This window comes from Corvus moneduloides, chromosome 4 (assembly GCF_009650955.1).
Source record: "Corvus moneduloides isolate bCorMon1 chromosome 4, bCorMon1.pri, whole genome shotgun sequence".
NCBI lineage: Eukaryota > Metazoa > Chordata > Aves > Passeriformes > Corvidae > Corvus > Corvus moneduloides.
In genome coordinates, this window is record NC_045479.1 from 14,702,736 (window position 1) to 14,719,836 (window position 17,101).

Genomic DNA, 17,101 nt, shown 5'->3' on the forward strand with positions numbered 1-17,101 from the left:
ACTCCTTTTACTTGCAGTTTGCCCCAAGTTCATAGAAAGAAAAACCACCTGATTTTTGCAGTAGCATTCCAGCGCAACAAACAACTGCGTGGAGATTTAAATCATATTTCAATTCATTGCAAATATGTGCATGTGGCTTTTAACCAGCTCAATTTAATTCCCACAAAATGTTTTGATCCTGCAATTTACCACTTTTTAGGACTTTGTTCTTCTTGAATCTCGTGGGATTACGTGCCAGAATTTGCCTATCCAGTGGAAGGCAGCTACATTTTAGAGGCAGGCTTGTTCTTTTGACTGCAGCCTTCATTTTATGTGCCTGCTACCACCATCTATCCAGATCAGAGGCTTTAGAATCACATCCCACCAAGGAAATACCACCATGGAGTGAGTGATACAACCAAATTCACTAAAGGAATAAAAGCAAGGCAGGCAAATTTAGGTCAAGGTGAGTTTATTGTCCATACAGCATACCTAATCCCGCCAAAACACTTTTCTTAGAACCATCTTTAAACTAGTCAAAACAATAGGTTATTAATAAAAATGACAACACTGAACAAAGACCTTTTAAAAGGCAATCAAGACTACACCGTATCAGAGTCTTATCCATCAAAAACAACCTCATGTACTTTCTAAATACTTTTGTTTACACTGATGTCTACTACCACACTTTCTAGCATCCCCTGACCACATAAACATCCACACCTCTTAAAGAGCACATTTGTGAGAGAATAACGTTGACTTGATATGGCATCACACTCAGTAAAGCAAAAAAAAAAAAACCACCCAAAAAAAAAAAAAAAAAAAAAACACCCCAAAAAAGTTTGAGAACAGAAACTGTGCAACCGAGAGTGATTTCTGAGGTACATGAGAACATGGTAATAAACATAGTGGAAAAAATCCAGTGGCCAGGTGGTTTGCTGAGTACTTAAGAGCTGTCCGATTACTCAAGCAAAAATCATAGACACTGACATGGGATTAATCATTATTTTTCTCTTTCACAAGCATGTTGGAAATACAAATAAATACATTATGAGGTGTTCCTACACTACAGTAACAGGAAGGAGGGAAGATCATCGAAGTACCATCAATAGGAAGCTGACAGAGAAGCACTTTTAGCAATTGTACCAATCCTTTGGCACTTGGGAGAATCAGCAACACATTTTTTATTCTTTTTTAATCAATCAATTGGGAGGTTTACGATTTCTGCAATTTGGGGGGGGAAATCTCACACCTCATTTGCAGTTAACAACACACTTCCTTTAACATCTGTTAAAGGAAAGTACTAGGCAGTAATTTTATTCTGAAAGCTACTGTGAAAGCGCTCAAGTTGTAGGATTTGCAGCCTTCAAACACAGTAAGCTGTAACCAAAGGGTTGGCACTTGTTGAGCAAGTCACTGTGGCCGAGGGCACTCCTCACCCTGGCGGGGACACGCACAAACCCACCAGGACCCTGCGGGGGACTGGGAATGCTGAATGGCACTGCCCCTTCCAGCACAGGCCTCCCTCACCCTGCCGTGGAGGAGCTGACCATGGAGGTGGCCCTCAACCCCTGCCCCGTCAGTTCTACAGAGGGGTGACACTGTGGGATCAGCCCTGTGTTCCACAGCAGGGATTCATCCCTGTGTTCCATGGCATGGATCACCCCTGGGATCCTCAGCAGGGATCATCCCTATGATCCCGTGGCTGCTGTGGGACCGGGGCGTGCAGGACATGGGAAAAAGAGCAGGGGCAGGCACCCTAAACACAGGTCCTGCCTACATCTGGCCTACAGCACGGAGCAAACCACGCCAACATGATGGACACGGTGCCAGCACTCAAGAGAGGTCACCCTGCCATCGGGACCCTCTGGCACAGCTCCCTGTGAAGCCACAGGGCAGGGCTGCCAAGGAATGACCTGACCTGATCTGATCTGATCTGTGTGTGGCTCTGCAGTCTTGCTTCAACAACATCAGCTACTTTTTTCCTCCAGAACAGAGACACCGCCGCGGAACTCCGGGTGCTCCCAACGCAGAACGCCGAGGCGGGAGGCGAGGCCAAGGCTGTGCCCAGCAGCAGCTTTGGGGAAGACAGATCTGCTCACAAGTGGAGAGTCAATGCATTTTTTCCACTATGAAAAGGATACCAGAGACCAAAAAGGAGCCAGTGCCCCGCCTCGACTGCTTGCAACCTCTCCCCGGCGGGCCCCGGGGCAACCGAACTGTCACTGTGTGAGGTATTGTGAAAATGGGAACCATTTCTTGTCCAGCAAACCTGAGGTAAGTATACCATCTTTGCAGGATGTGATCAGGAAGGAAGGAGAAAAAAAAAAAAAAAGGAAGAAGAAAGAAGGAAAAAATAAAATAAAAAAAATAATCATGAACACGCTATTAGGAAAAAAAAAAACCTGTACAGGGCATTTCCAGTAAATCAAAGAACTCATCATATCTCCACTTAACCATCTACTTCAGGATTTGAAATTTAAGCAGTAAAATAATATATTATAAAAATGTTTATAAAATAGCAGCACACTCAGTGAAACAATACAGCTAAGTACTGTTAATGTGAATAAGAATGAAACAAATCATAGCTTCTTAGCAGCGCAAAAAAAAAAAAAAAACCAAAACCAAAAAACCCCCCAAAACCAAAAAAAACAACAAAACCTTAGAATCTTACTCCATTTTCTACCCTCATCTAGCCAAACAGGCTGAGTCCATACATATAATATTCTTCGAAGTAGCATGTTCTTTCTGGATTTTTGTCTTAAAAATGCAAACATTAACATTTCAACCAACAGCTTCATATTGGATATCTGCAAACTGTTAATACAATTGTGCAAAAAAAAAAAAAAAACAAACCAAAAAACCAAAAGTTGCTCCAACTCCTTTGCCATCTAAATGCCTCTTCGTTACAGGTGGAGCAGGAAAATAAATTCAAGTACACTGAATACACCTTTGTAATAAAACTCCAAGTCACGCACCTCGATGTTTACCACCATGGCTGTTGCACCAATAATTTTCTTTCCTTGTCCATAGATAAGCACACAGGTGGTATTAAGATCCTTCTGTGACACTGAACAATACAGATGGTCAGGCTTTTATCCGGAATGTCATGACAGGAATGTCATCTGAAGCGGGTGTTGGTATTTCCAGCAACACCGCAGCTAACCGAGTACACCAGATACTGGAAAATATTGACTATAAAAAGCTATACAAAGCCTTGCTTTTGTGACTTCTTTTTTTTTTTTCTTTTCTCTTTTTCTTTTTTTGTTTTTTTGTTTTTTTGTTTTTCTTTCCTCGGCAAAATTGTCATAAACCATCTCATTTAATCCCTTAGGAACAATTTTCAAAGTGCTTTTCGAATGAAATGGTTTACAAAAACGGTCACTGTGGATCAATAAGGTTAATGAAATGCTGAAAAAGTGTGTGGGGGGAGTGGGGGAAGAGAGATGAGGGAGCAAACCAAACCTCATCTTCTTTAACACAGTGAGGGGCTGTTACAAGGGAAGATGGACAGAGCGTCATTTAAATGTCTTTGTGGCCAAGCTAAGAAGCTGCCAGACGTTAACATGGATGTGAAGCATTAGCACTGTAAAGGAATATAACGCTTTTCCTAGATGATCCACCACATCTTGCAATCCAAAGGTTGGAGGTGGTCTGCCCAGCCAACAGGTCAGGATTAATGCGTGCATTCCCCCCACTGACCGTGAACACTTGAGAACTTTGGCTTGGCCCACGGCTGGGTAAACGGAATTGCCCTCATGCCAAAGATGCTGCTGTGTTTAGAATGAACCATTTCGGAAGGAAAAGTAGAAAAAAGTCAAGAGGGGGAGAGGGGAAGTTAAAAAAAAAAAAAAAAAAAAGGAAAATAAATCAACTAAAAAAAGCCCAAAAGACACCTGCTCTTCTGGCTGGTAAAATAAAGCATCTTCTTTCTTAGGTAGCAGCTACCACAGACAGCAAGAGTAAACAAAACTAACATACAGAGATCCAACAAACACTTCTGACTAATAACAGAGGTGACAGATCAGCAAATCTCTTCTGCATTCAAAATGGTTCAATTGCTTCAGGGATCTTTTCCCACTTTGCCCTAAACCCCTTATTCTATTGCTTTGCAATCTAGTCAAGCCATAAAATCGCACACACGATTCCTTTCTTAAATCTAAAAAAGGGGTGTATGCACTAGTTCATAATACACAGACAAGTATACTCTACTTTGTTCCCACAAATGCAGGCTTACATTGACCTAGCTACTTTGTATGCTTTTATAAGCATTTAATATCACTGATACATAATCAAATAGCAATTACCAAATATATTGTGGGATTCCCTTCTGTAAAACATCACAGGCACCAAATGCTTTTTTTTTTTCATTATTCAGTTTTTGTACTTTTTTTTGGGTTTTTTTTTTTTTCCTAAAAGAGCTTTAAATATGTTCTATGTGGGAGCAGATTAAAAAAAAAATTCACTCTAAAAATAATAACAAAAATAAAGGGTCTGGGGGAGCAAGCGTGACTTTGTGTGCCGATGTCCTCACAGGTTGATGTCTCTCACATCTGTGGGAGTGCTGGCCTGGTCCAGTTCATCCACTGTCTTCGAGGGGTTGCTCTGCTGCTGCTGCTGCCGGACTTGCTGCAGGCTGTTCACGAGCACCGCCTCGATCTGTTCCTGACAAGCTTTAAGGCAGTCCTAGAGAAAAGAAAGTAAATTTATCTATTAGTAAAGATAAAGGTGGTTATTTTTCCTTTACTGAGCTAGCAGAAGTTGGAAGAACACCAGTCAGGTATTTCCGAGAAGTACCTGCTCTGACACAACTCAGCCTTGAATTCTGAGAGGTAATCACTGTGTACAAACTCCCTGGGTTAAACACTGTTAATGCTGTATTTATTAGGCTCTGCATCTTAGTATTTTTTACTGGTCTTTGCTCAACAGGTTGCCCAGAGAAGCTGTGGCTGCCCCATCCCTGGCAGCGTTCAAGGCCAGGCTGGGTGGGGCTCTGAGGAAGCTGGGATAATGGAAGGTGTCCCTGCCCATGGCAGGGAGTTGGAACTGGATGGGTTTTAGGGTGCCTTCCAACCCAAGCCACTCGATGACTCTATGATTATGTGATTTATGTGGTCTTCTTGAGCAGGAACCTAATTATTACAGAGAAATAATTTTTCATTCTCCTATGCAGGGTTAAACCACCTAAGTGGGTCTTCTCTACAAAAGAAGTTGCAACTTTATCCTGAAATAACCTCCACATGCTATACCAAGATCACAGAGACAGATGCACTTCATACAAAGCAAACTGATGGGAAATTGGAGAACTTTTGAGGTCCCTGAAAAAGCATGGTGCTCTGGGGCTGAGTTTTATCTGTCACACATTTGGGTCCCCAAGGCAAAGGCAAAATGGTCAGTTTATCTATGGAAATTCACACAAGAGAAAATTCACACAAGCCCCAAACATGCAGCTGCATTATTGAATCATAGAATCATTCAGGTTGGAAAAGACCTCTGAGATCATCAAGTCCAACCGTTTTAGCAAACACCACCTTGACAACCAGAGCACTGAGTGCCATATCCAATAATTTTCTGAACATACAACCAGTTCCAAGAGACCACTACATTACAAACTACAGAACATTCAGAGAAACAGCAGGGTACAGTACAGCCACATAAATATGGGAGCCTGTTCATCAGGAGTCCCCCAATAAACATGAAGTATAAATATAGAAATAAATGTGAAGGGTTCACCACATTTAAACCAGATGCAGCAATGAAGAAGATGACTATTAAAATACTTAAAGGATGTTCCACACTCTTGATAATACACTGGAAGACCAAATAATGTGGTAATTTAACAAAAAAAAAAGTGTGAGAAAAACTTGACAAACCCTGAGTTATAGGAGAAACTGAAAAATAAAACCCAAGCCGTGACTGTATGAACACAATGCCAACCACGTTCAGTGTGCTGGCACTGTGAGTATCAATCTGACATTGTGCAGGGGGACACGTGGTGCTACAAGAAATGGCATTTTCTAAGGCAGCCCTGAGGAGCCCTACTGGAAAAGGCACTAATACCATAAACTTCCTGCAGCCTCAGTCTGCCTAAGAGCTGGGTCTCTCCAGGAGTCTTCAGGAAATAGAGCAATGCAGGGTCTGGGAGGAGGATTTTCACAGCACAGTGCTTTAACCAGAGCCCCCAGAGCATCTGGTAGGGATAGTGAAACTCAGCATCACCATTCCCACTGTCAGGCAGGGGAGCTGAAGAACAGTACAGGGCACTGACCTCCACAGGGTTCCACAGGCACTTGTGAACCCACTAGGGGATGTGACTGCAACACTGAGGAGTTGGACCCTGACCAACACACCCCTTTTTCTGCACAGTACCAGGTTATTTGGGACAGTTTGAAATATTCATGTGTGGAGGATTGATTTGTCATCCCAGCCTGACTGGGAAAAACACATCAGGTAAAGAGGATCTGTTCCGCTGGCGACACTGATGTTCATGATGGGTGCAATTAGCTCTGGTGGGTAATGAACACCCATTTTTCTTGGCCACCAGCCAGCAGCTGCTGGCTGCAAAATCTTGTCCTCAGATATAGAAAATCCCCCATTATCATCTAGGGAGGGCTTTAGATCCATTGTAAGCATTCACCTGCATGTAAGAGGGCAATGACAACAAATCATGCGTGGGTCAAGGCATTTTCAAGTGTGGGGGGCAGCAGTTTGGAGACTCTCGTAACAGATGACACTCGTAATGTGCTTTTTTTGGGTGTAAGAACCTCTTCTTTCAAAGCACAGTTTCGAAGTACTGTGTCCTTCTGAAAACAAGCCAGATTTCTTTTAAGCAGCTTCAGTCTGAAAAGCTTAATGAGGCAATTTCCTTGCAGGCAGGCTTGGGGAAGGAAGGGTGGTGACATGCGGAACATGAGGCTTGAGCATTTGGAGTCAGCTTTGTCTGTTCCTAACCACCCTCATGTATGGTCATTTACACCATCACTATACAAACTTCTGATAGGCAGTGTGATGATTCAATTCAGGTATGAAGAGGCTGAAATCTTCAGATAACCCTATAGAGAAATGGGTCATTTCTGGTGTCTTCATTTTGTACATAAAATCTATTAAGTGGCCTTGACTGGAACTCTCACGTGGATTTTACTTCATATGGGAATCCACAGGCCACTGTGTATTATTTCTCTGGTCTACACTTAGGTTTTGAACCTAAAACCATTGAATTCTTTAAAACAAAGAAACCTACAGTAAAATGACCAACACACTGCACTCAGCATGAAATAGTTTTCCAAAAAAGTGTTGCTATTTGCATACTAAAGCTCCTTGGATGTTAAATCTCACAGGTGAAAGGAAAAAAAAAATCCTAATTTAGAGTATCTGGTCAGCCCAGCTGTCCCAGTGTGATAAGGCAAGTAGCTTTATTGTATAGATGAGGGCACCACTGGAACTTTCTGTCAATCCAAAGTTAAGGGACATGATACCAAAACTACCAAAAACCCATCAGGACAAACAGCCTGTCCTTCCCATGACACAGTATTTTTAATGCCTCCAAGTTTCCTGGGGATTTGCTGCACATGTACATATTTTAGTGGTGGACTTTCATTTGGCAAGCTCTAGACAGCACTGACCACAGAGCATTAAGTTTTATGAACATATCAAAGAAAAAACCCATGAATTGCATTATTTTCAACAAATCTTCCTTGAAAGAACACTATAATGTACTGCAGTAATGACCCCAGATTTTGCAATACAAGGACACGGCCATTCCTTCAGAATACTGCAGGGTTTGCCTTTGTTGTTTTTATAAAAAACTTTTTTAAGTGTGTGTCACATGGATCAACTTCCCCATTCTTCTATATGGTCTAGTAGTTTTAATGATTAAAATAGTTCTGGTACTTTCCATTCCATAGTTTTATTTTTACTTCAGCATGTAGAGAACTAAAAAGGCAATTAACTTTCAGGTTTCTTTTTTTTTTTTCATTTTGAAACCCTTTCATCCCTAGGTGATTTTACTAGCACACTTGAAATGCATTTGAAGGAAAAGAAAAGCTTTCCTGTGTCTGATGAGGGGCAGCCACCTGGCTATGATGGAAATGCTGGCAGTGAAAATAGCTGGAAGGAGGAATCAGCAGCTCTTTGGCATGAGCTACTTATTCAAGTCAATAATCATTGAAGATTTCAATTTCCATTCATGAGAATCTTGAACGAAAGCACAAGCCCTAGTGAAGATCCTGCAGAATATTACACATAATTCACTTTCTTGAACTTTTCAACACTTCTAGGGTATATGTACATCCTATACTGGCCCCCATCTTTCAGTTTTAAACTGGCATTTATGGTTCATTGGCAAGCTATGAGGGAAGGCCTCCAACTGGACTCAACTTGACTCAAACTCAACTCAACTCAACTCAACCAACAGGCTTCTTGCTTTGCACTGCCCAAAATCCCAAAGCTGGAAATGCTAAGAAAGCCTTCTGGCATTTTTGTGTTAAAGGATGGTTAGTTTTCCACACATACATTAATTACTTCACAAATAAGTGTTAAGGCCTCCAATCTCTTCCTCTTTCTTAAAACTAATTGCAAAAGGGAAATCAGACAAGGACATTTTTTAGGTGCAGGATCTGGTTTGATAAATGGAAAGGATGCTGTAGATACCCAAAATGGCAATACTGTTCACTGATCATGTACGCATTGCTTGAATAATCTAAGAAAGCAGCAATCAGACATGCATTAAAGAGTTGGGATTTACATAAATTCCAGTGTGGAACATGTCATCTGTACTCCTACACACAAAAGCCGGCTGGATTCCTCCACTGGTTCACATTTAAGCCCCAATTCAGACCTCTCCAAAGCACATGCTTCATTGTTGACATAAACAGGGATTCCTTCCCAAAGCGGGGCCTTTGTGTGCTGAGCGCTGGCCTTTACCTCACTGACCTTCTCCAAAGCAAGGGCCTGGAAAGCTACTGTGGGAATATCTTATCCATTTACTGTATTTACAGTGATCTTGCATCTAATGGATGCGGTTTAAAAACAGAAATATTTTCCCTCCTGAATGTGTGTTTTTGCTGCTGTAACAAAGAGCATCAATCACAGATAAGAATCCACGTATCTTTTTCCATCTGGAAGTACAGAAAATAGCAATTTGCTGCTCCAAAAGGCACTTCATGTGAACTAACAAGGACATCTCATTCAACAAAACAAAAAAAAAAGAAATGCAAAAAACTCATTTATGCCAGAGCTTCTCTACTTACTGTTGCCACATTATTGCAATAATGCAATAAATAAGGTGACTAACGTTAAGAATCTGAAATAGGGGGCATTTTTCTTTGCAATTTTTTTGTCTTTTCAGCAGTTTCAACAGTGTCCTTTCTAGACTCAGTTCCACTGTTTGCTTCACCATTCAGTTTGTTGGTTTCCTGTTGCTGCTGTGGGTATTTCTCACTGCAAACAGGAGAGGACAATGTTTGCAGAACTGGGAAAAGCGAGAGTAAAGCCAACACACCAGTAGGGTGATCCAGGGGCAGATGCCATGATACGGCCTGCTCAACGTGACTTGGGATTTCTGGTAGTCTCTACCAAGTAATACTCCGAAGATGTGAAAAGGTGAAAAAGTGAAAAGGTGTGGGATTTATGCTGTTGTAACAAACACCCTGAGTGTTTAGCGAAAAAGGGGATTTTCAAAAAGCTGGGAGGATCATCTGCCTGCATTACACAGAGCTGCAGGAGCTGAGCAGGGATTCCCCACTGGAGTGGCCGATCCATGGGAGCTGCTGAGCCCTTCCTCGGGCGCCTGGCTCCCTTGGCACACCGGCCGCGGCCGCGCCTGTCAATGGACCCGACGGAACTCCGCCATGAGCCCGCGGTGTCACTGCATCACCCCATTGTTGCTACACACGCACAGCACTCACTGGGGAACAAAAAGCTGAATGAAACAGAGCAGCTGCCAACTCAAGCAAAGACAACTTAGGAAACTATCTCATTCTTCCTTTCTCTGGGAGGCTATTTTGCCTGTTGTTTCCTTGCATACAAAATGCGGTCTGCAACAAATAAGGCAGGATAAGATACAGCGAGTCCTGTTTCTTGCTTCCAAAACCACAGGCCCTAGACACTACAAAGAAGGGGATAAATGGTGTATGTGCTGTAGGAACAATGTTCAAATGCAATCCATTCAAGATAGATTTCCATGATTTTTTTACTGCAGCTCTGAATTCTTGAGCATGGTGGTTCTTCACTTCCGTTTCTGTGCAGAAATCTGAAGATCTTTATGAAGGGACGTCTCTGATCTTGGGAATAAAAAAAAAATCCCGACACTGACGTATGTGGCACATGGAAGTGGAGATATTTTAAATGCCATTTATTATGGATCCAGTCTCCAAAACAGCCCCACTCCACATTTTTAAGGGCTCACAGCCAGCTGTTTCAACAAGCCTTTAAAAAATGCTTGGTTCCTTGCTTTTTTTCTACTTCAGGCCCTTAAATATGCTTTAGATTTTCCAAACCACTCAATACACACCGGTTACCATCTGGGAACAGACTTTTAGAGATGACTTCTGCCCACACACAGGCACTGGCTCTGCCTGAAAACCTCTCCCCGGCTGCTGATGGGGGAGAGACCAACTCCGTGTGTCATCCAGATGCAACCTGGATGGCTGCTCTTCCAGGAGGTGAGGGAATAGATTTACCCAAGAAAGGTCTCAAGCAAAGCAGAATATTGATTGTAAGGTCTTAAAATGTGCCCTACCCATTTAGCTATCCTTCCTCACATCCCGTAATTGTGCACAGCAGGGATGCTCGTATCCTCCTCCAAAGCATCTGGCTCCACCAGGGACAGGATACTGCTCGCACTGGAGTGCTGGTCTGGGATGCTATGGGAATTCCTGACTTCCTGAGTTGTTTATTTTTCCTTTCCAATGACCCACCAAGAGATGCACAGGGAGCTCTGCAGCTTCCTGCCAGTAGGTTTGTTAACTCTTCATTCACCAGCCTCTCCTCTTCAAGCAACCACAAAGGAAATGTTCCCAGCACCTGGCAGGAGAGCAGACTGGAACATGCAATCCCCATCCTGCAGAGCTGTGTGAAGTTAGAATCAGAGGCACACAATAGTTTGGGTTGAAGCAGACCTTAAAGGTAACCTTGTTCCAAACCCCTGCTACGGGCAGGGACACCTTCCACTATCCCAGGTTGCTCAGAGTCTCATCCAACCGGGCCTTGAACACTTCCAAGGATGGGGCAGCCACTGTTTCTCTGGGAAACCTGTGCCAGGGCCTCACCACCCTCTCTAATTCTAATTCCTTATTTCTTCCTAATATCCAAGCTAAACATATTCCCTTTCAGTTTGAAGCCATTCCCCCTTGTCCTGTAACTACAGTTCCTGGTGAGAAGCCCCTCTCCAGCTTCCCTGTAGCCCATTCAGATGCTGGAAGGTACTCTGAGGTTTCCACACAACCTTCTCTTTTCCAAGCTGAACAGCCCCAACTCTCCTGGCCTGTCTGCATAGGTGAGCTGCTCCAGCTCCCTTTATCAATTCCATGGCCTGCTCTGAACTTGCTCCAATAGTTCCTTATGGTGGGGGCACCAGGACTGTACACAGTATTCCAGGTGGAGTCTCACAAGAACAGAGTAGAGGGGGAGAATCCCCTCCCTCAGTTGTGTGGGATTAGCTCTTAGTGCCTCTTAGGGACAGTAACAATCAGAGAAGGCAGTTCAGATGCACCATGCAGAGCTACTTTCACTACCCTTCAGGCTGCTGAGCTTCTCCACGAGCAGCTCCCTGCTGTTTATTTTGGTAGGTGGAAGGAGTAATGAAACCAGGGTTTGCCTGGCCCTGTTGTCACTTTTTCTCCAGCATGTGATTCAACCCTCACCAAGCAGCCCAGGGCAGCTATTTATGAGAAATAACTGTTATCCCTAAAATGACACTGGCAGAATGCCTTGGACAACCCCATATCAAGTCTGGAACACTGCTCTGGATTCATACAAGGATATCCAACACCAATGTGTTTTTGAAAGAAACACTCGTGTGTTGGTTGTCTGCTTACCCAACAGCTGGGCTCTAAATAACATGTTGTTTATTAATAACATATTTCTGGTCTAATTCTTAATGAAACATCCATTAAAAACATTCATATTAGTCGTAAATGCCAAACTCCAGTCTCAGTTACACTAACGTAAATCTAAAATAACACCACTGATTTCAGCCTCTTGGTTTATGCTGCTATTTCCCAGCAAACAGACTGCACCCTTAAATTATCATTATAAAACAGTGAAAGTTCAGAAAAGCTCACTGCACTTAAGTTGCATCAGGGTTTCATTACTATTATTTCTTTTCATCTGCTTGCAGCTTTGAAGCTGAGATTTTACGTGCTTCACCTCAGACAGTGATATTTTTTGAAAAGTCAGTGGGAAAGTCCTATCATCATGCTAAGCAATCACACACTCCAAAACAAAAATTAAGCAGAAGCCCTGGCACCCTCTGGCTGGGAATGACTCTTCCCCAGCTGCCTGACGGCTCCTGTGGGCTACCACGAGGCACAGGGGGGCCAGAAGGTTTTCCTCTGCAGAACTGTTAATTTCTGTGGCTTCCCCACTTTTCTCCCATGTGATGATCTTAAAGCCTAGGAACTCTCATTTTTCCTTCTTCCCTAAGCCCCCCTTGGAAAACAAATTCATTCACACAGTGACAATGAATTAATTGTGCCACTGCAGGAACAGCTCTCAGGCATCAGAAATTCGGAAGTGAGAGAACTGAAGCTCTTCATTCAACTTTAATTAAGTCCCAGTGTAAAATATATTACAATAGTCTTTACTCTTTATTAACACAGCCTTGGGCCAAGTCCTACACAATCCAGACAGTACATTTTTTCCAACAATACATTTTACACATGAGGCTGGTATTACTACCTATTGCTAAGCCTGCCCTATGCTTCTCTAAGACCCTATTTTCCGTTGCTTCTCTCTCTCTCAAGCTTTATCATGTGGGATGAAAGTTTCCAGTCCTGGGCCCTTTTGTATTTTTCCAATGCAAAACTCACAGAGAAAACACCTAGCAAAATATTTCTCCCAAATTGAAATAGCAGGCTAATGAAAAGTACACTATTTTGCCCAAGTTCAAAAATTTTGGCTACCTTTGGTTAGGCTGGGGCTTCAAAGCTTGCAGAGAGTTAAGGCTACCTCTGCCCCAACAATGGAAACACCTTGAAAAAAATAACAGCACCTCTAATTTCTGCAAAGGCTTGTCTTTTTTAGCAATTAAATTATCCAGAAACTCCTTTTGTCTTGAGTTTGTTCTGATTTGGGGGATGAGTGAGACTCTCCTCTATAGGCTGTGCTGCTGTGGGCTGAGACCAGGAGCAAAGAGAAGGAGGCTGGTCTCTACTCAGTGCTGACAGTCTCTTGGAGGAGATGGGAACAGTAAAATGTTAGGAGTTCTTTGTTATTTGGGAAGAGTATTAATTTTTTCTTCTGAAGGAATGTAGGCTCAGTCAGATCTGGGAAGATTTTCACCAGGATGGCAAAAACCACACTTTTGACAAAAAAACCCTGCTAAATTTAAAAGGAAAGGTGTGAAGGAATTTTTAGCGCAAAACCAATCCCATCTTCTAACCACTTAAGAACTACTAAGATGTTTTTGTAGGTATTTTCTTTCAGACTTAAACAATCTGGATAGAAAAGATCAGCACAGTAGACAAAGTTTTTCCAATTTGCAAGATGCAGCAAAAAGGCCTTGTAGGCCTTACACCCAATTCTCTCAGGCACAGAAAGTGTCCCTTCTCTCAGAGGGACCAAGGTGATCAGAGGGATGGAGCAGCTCTGCTGTGAGGAAAGGCTGAGGGAATTGGGGTTGTTCAGCCTGGAGAAGAGAAGGCTTTGGGGTGACCTCACTGTGGCTTTGCAGTGCCTGAAGGGAGCCCACAGGAAAGATGGAGAGAGACTCTTGGCAAGGGCCTGGAGTGACAGGACAAGGGGGAATGGCTTCACACTGACAGAGAGCAGGTTTAGATTGGATATGAGGAAGAAATGGTTCCCTGTGAGGGTGGGGAGGCCCTGGCACAGGTTGCCCAGAGAAGCTGTGGCTGCCCAGTCCCTGGTAGTGTCCAAGGCCAGGTTGAACAGGCTTGGAGCAACCTGGGATAGTGGAAGCTGTTCCTGCCCATGGCAGGGAGGTTGGAATGAGATGATCTTTAAGGTCCCGTCCAACCCAAATCATTCTGTGATTCTATGGTTTAGACTTTAAGCACTCTGAATAGGAAGTATTCCTTTTTCTGTCCAAATGCAATTTGAATCAAAATAAATGGGAAACCCTAGAACTGCATTTGAAAATTAGGATCAATTTGATTGTAAGAAAAAAAAGAAATACCAAAATTCTACCCTTTTTAGTAAACTGGACTAATTACTTCTTTTTAACCAAATCATAAAACCAAATCTTTATTTAACAATGCTATCACAGATGTAATAATTCCACCTATCTACTATGTGAATTAAAAGCTTAAGGACAGCCTGAGTTGTGCCTGTCTCACGTCCTGCCTCAAAATTAGCTCATTATTCACTTCCTCCAAGACAAGAATTTTTAGGTGATACCTGAAGAAGGGTCAGAAGAGCAGTTTCAAGGTTGCCAAGCACAGGACCAACAGCAGCACAACACCTCCTGGTTTGCTTTATCCCCCAGGGAATGCTGCCTGCTCCATCACCCCACCCCATCACCCAGGGCTTCTGAGGGGGCTCAGCTTGCTGGACCACCAGCCTGGGCAGGCAGAGCAGGCTCTCCCCACCAAGCCTGAATAAAAACTGAATTCCAGGAGATCAAGGAGCTTTGGAGACTCAAATCAAAGTGCTGAGTCCATACCTACAACTCACTCCCTGCAGAAGCACCCCCCTCCTTCGCTCCACTCAGCCTTCAGGATCAGGCCCAGTTCTCCACTACTCCCTGGGAAGTGAAAGGAGAAGAGGAATGTGGGACACTCACCACATCTGTGTTTGTGATCTTGGCCAGGAGGTCTGTGAGGCTGTCCCCATCATCAAGCTGAAGGCCACAGATGGCTGCTCCCACACTTCCAGTTGCTATCATTGATGGTGGGTACATGGCAAAGTTAAAATCTGCAAGAACAGATCTGGGAATTAGTCCAAGCCCAGACCAGAAAAGCTGCAAAACATCAGAGGCAAGCAACATAAAAAAAACCACACCCAAGAATAAAACCCGGGGAAGTAGAAGAAAGGGAAAAGTGCCACTCTTTTTGGTCCCATGGAGCTCATTAGTCACACTGCTCATCACAAGCAGTCAAAGGAGGGGGAACAGACCTGCAAATTAAAATGGAAATGCGGTTCAGTCTTTTATTTTCACTGATGCATAAAGTAAACCTGGACAATTTTTAATAGTCTTTCCTTAGTTTTAAAGAAAAGGAAAGAGAAGAAGGAGGCTTTCTGTAATTCAGAAATTTGGGTCTTGGTCACATTAGACCTCTCTGTATAACCAGAAAATAACTGGAATAAGGTATCACAAAGGACCAAAAGGAGATTTTTAGTCATGTCAATTTTTAAAGAGTTAATTAATTCAAGCATTTAAAGACCTGTCCGGGAAAGAGATTTTAATTAACGGTTCATCTTTGCTACCTTAGCAATTAGGAAGTGAGAACACTTACAGCCCATAGCTACGAAATCAAAGAACAAAGATCACATTTGTCATTACTACTACTTCTTAATAAACAAGTTGAAAATACACTTCAGAACTTCCTCTCACACATCTGTCAAATCAGAACAGAAATTAAAATAAAATCCTGTCATCTTTATAAAGCACTTTTATGGTTTATGATACTGCCACAGACACTGGTTTAGCAGCACTAGTTTCTCTTGCTAAATACCAGATCTGCCACATCTTGATATATTCCTAAAATGAAATTTGATTTGCAAGTTTTTTGGTTCAACAGTAACTCATTAACAAACCTTTCTCTACCAATTTTCAGTATTAACAAACCTTTCTCTACCAGTTTTCCGCTGGGGGGACTGGAGTAGAAGGAAGAGTAAACCAAAGTAATACATAGTAAGAAATAAACCACAAGCAATACATTACATTGATAGAAACAGATAACAGAAAACTGCCCAGCTGCAGATCCCAAATCCCCTCTGCTCACAAATTCCATAACCCTGCTGATGTTTGTGTAACCAATCAGGTTTTAGACACATGGAGAGTTGTTCTCAGCCTCCCAAACTCAGAGCTGGCACATACTTCAGTAGCTGTGGAGACAGCATGTTCTTCTCCAGGCTGGAATATATCCCTGGGATTGAAGCAGTCCAGTAAGAATGGCACTTGGGACATAACATTCACCCACATGGACCAAAGCAGGGATGTTAGAAGTGGGGAGACAAAAGGAGTAGTTGAAACCCTGACATGGATTTCTCTATCTCACAAAGCCACCAGGAGGTTACCACCTGCAAGCCCAACACTGCTTCCTACCAGACATCACACTCTGAAGAGCAAATTCCCACTGGCTGAAGGAATATGGACAGCCATTATTATAAAAATAATAATTAGGCACTATTGTCATAGTAAGAACCCACTGTACATAGGAAAGCTGATTCTTGGAAATGAAATTACACTGCCCCCCATTAATGAGTGGGACAACAGGAGAACCTTGACTCCCAAATTCTCAGTGCGGGACACAGCCCAGAGGATGCTGATCTCAGCACATGGCAAGGGAATGGGAATTACACTTCCAGAACTGCACTTTCTGCCAGTCACCAGTGGTGTCCCCCAGGGCTCAGTGTTGGGGCCAGTTCTCTTTGGTAAATGACCTGGATGAGGGGATCAAGTGCACCCTCAGTCAGTTCTCAGATGACACCCAATTGGGTGGGAGTGTTGATCTGCTTGAGGACAGGAAGGCTCTGCAGAGGGATCTGGACAGGCTGGATTGATGGGCCCAGGCCAGTGAGATGAGGTTCAACAAGGCCAAGTGCTGGGTCCAGCCCCTGGGTAACAACAACCCCCAGCAGCTCCAGGCTGGGGAAGAGCGGCTGGAAGGAGCCCCAGAGGAAAGGGCCTGGGGCTGCTGGTCCACAGCGTGTGCCCAGGTGGGCAAGAAGGCCAATGGCTCCTGGGCTGGGTCAGCAACAGTGTGGCCAGCAGGACCAGGGC

General features: G+C 43.3%; 1 protein-coding gene across 2 annotated transcripts in view; it reads right to left on the reverse strand.

Annotated features, from left to right (window-relative positions):
* Positions 1-434: 434 nt before the first annotated feature.
* The window catches only part of CCND2 (cyclin D2), a 31,223-nt gene continuing 14,556 nt past the window's right edge, over positions 435-17,101 (reverse strand). For both annotated transcript variants that reach the window (XM_032106714.1, XM_032106716.1), the window contains 2 exons: positions 14,939-15,069; positions 435-4,665 (listed from right to left, as the gene is read on the reverse strand). In XM_032106714.1, coding sequence (XP_031962605.1) covers positions 4,510-4,665; positions 14,939-15,069 — 287 coding nt within the window. In that variant the 3' untranslated portion in view covers positions 435-4,509. The remainder of the gene's footprint in view (positions 4,666-14,938; positions 15,070-17,101) is intronic.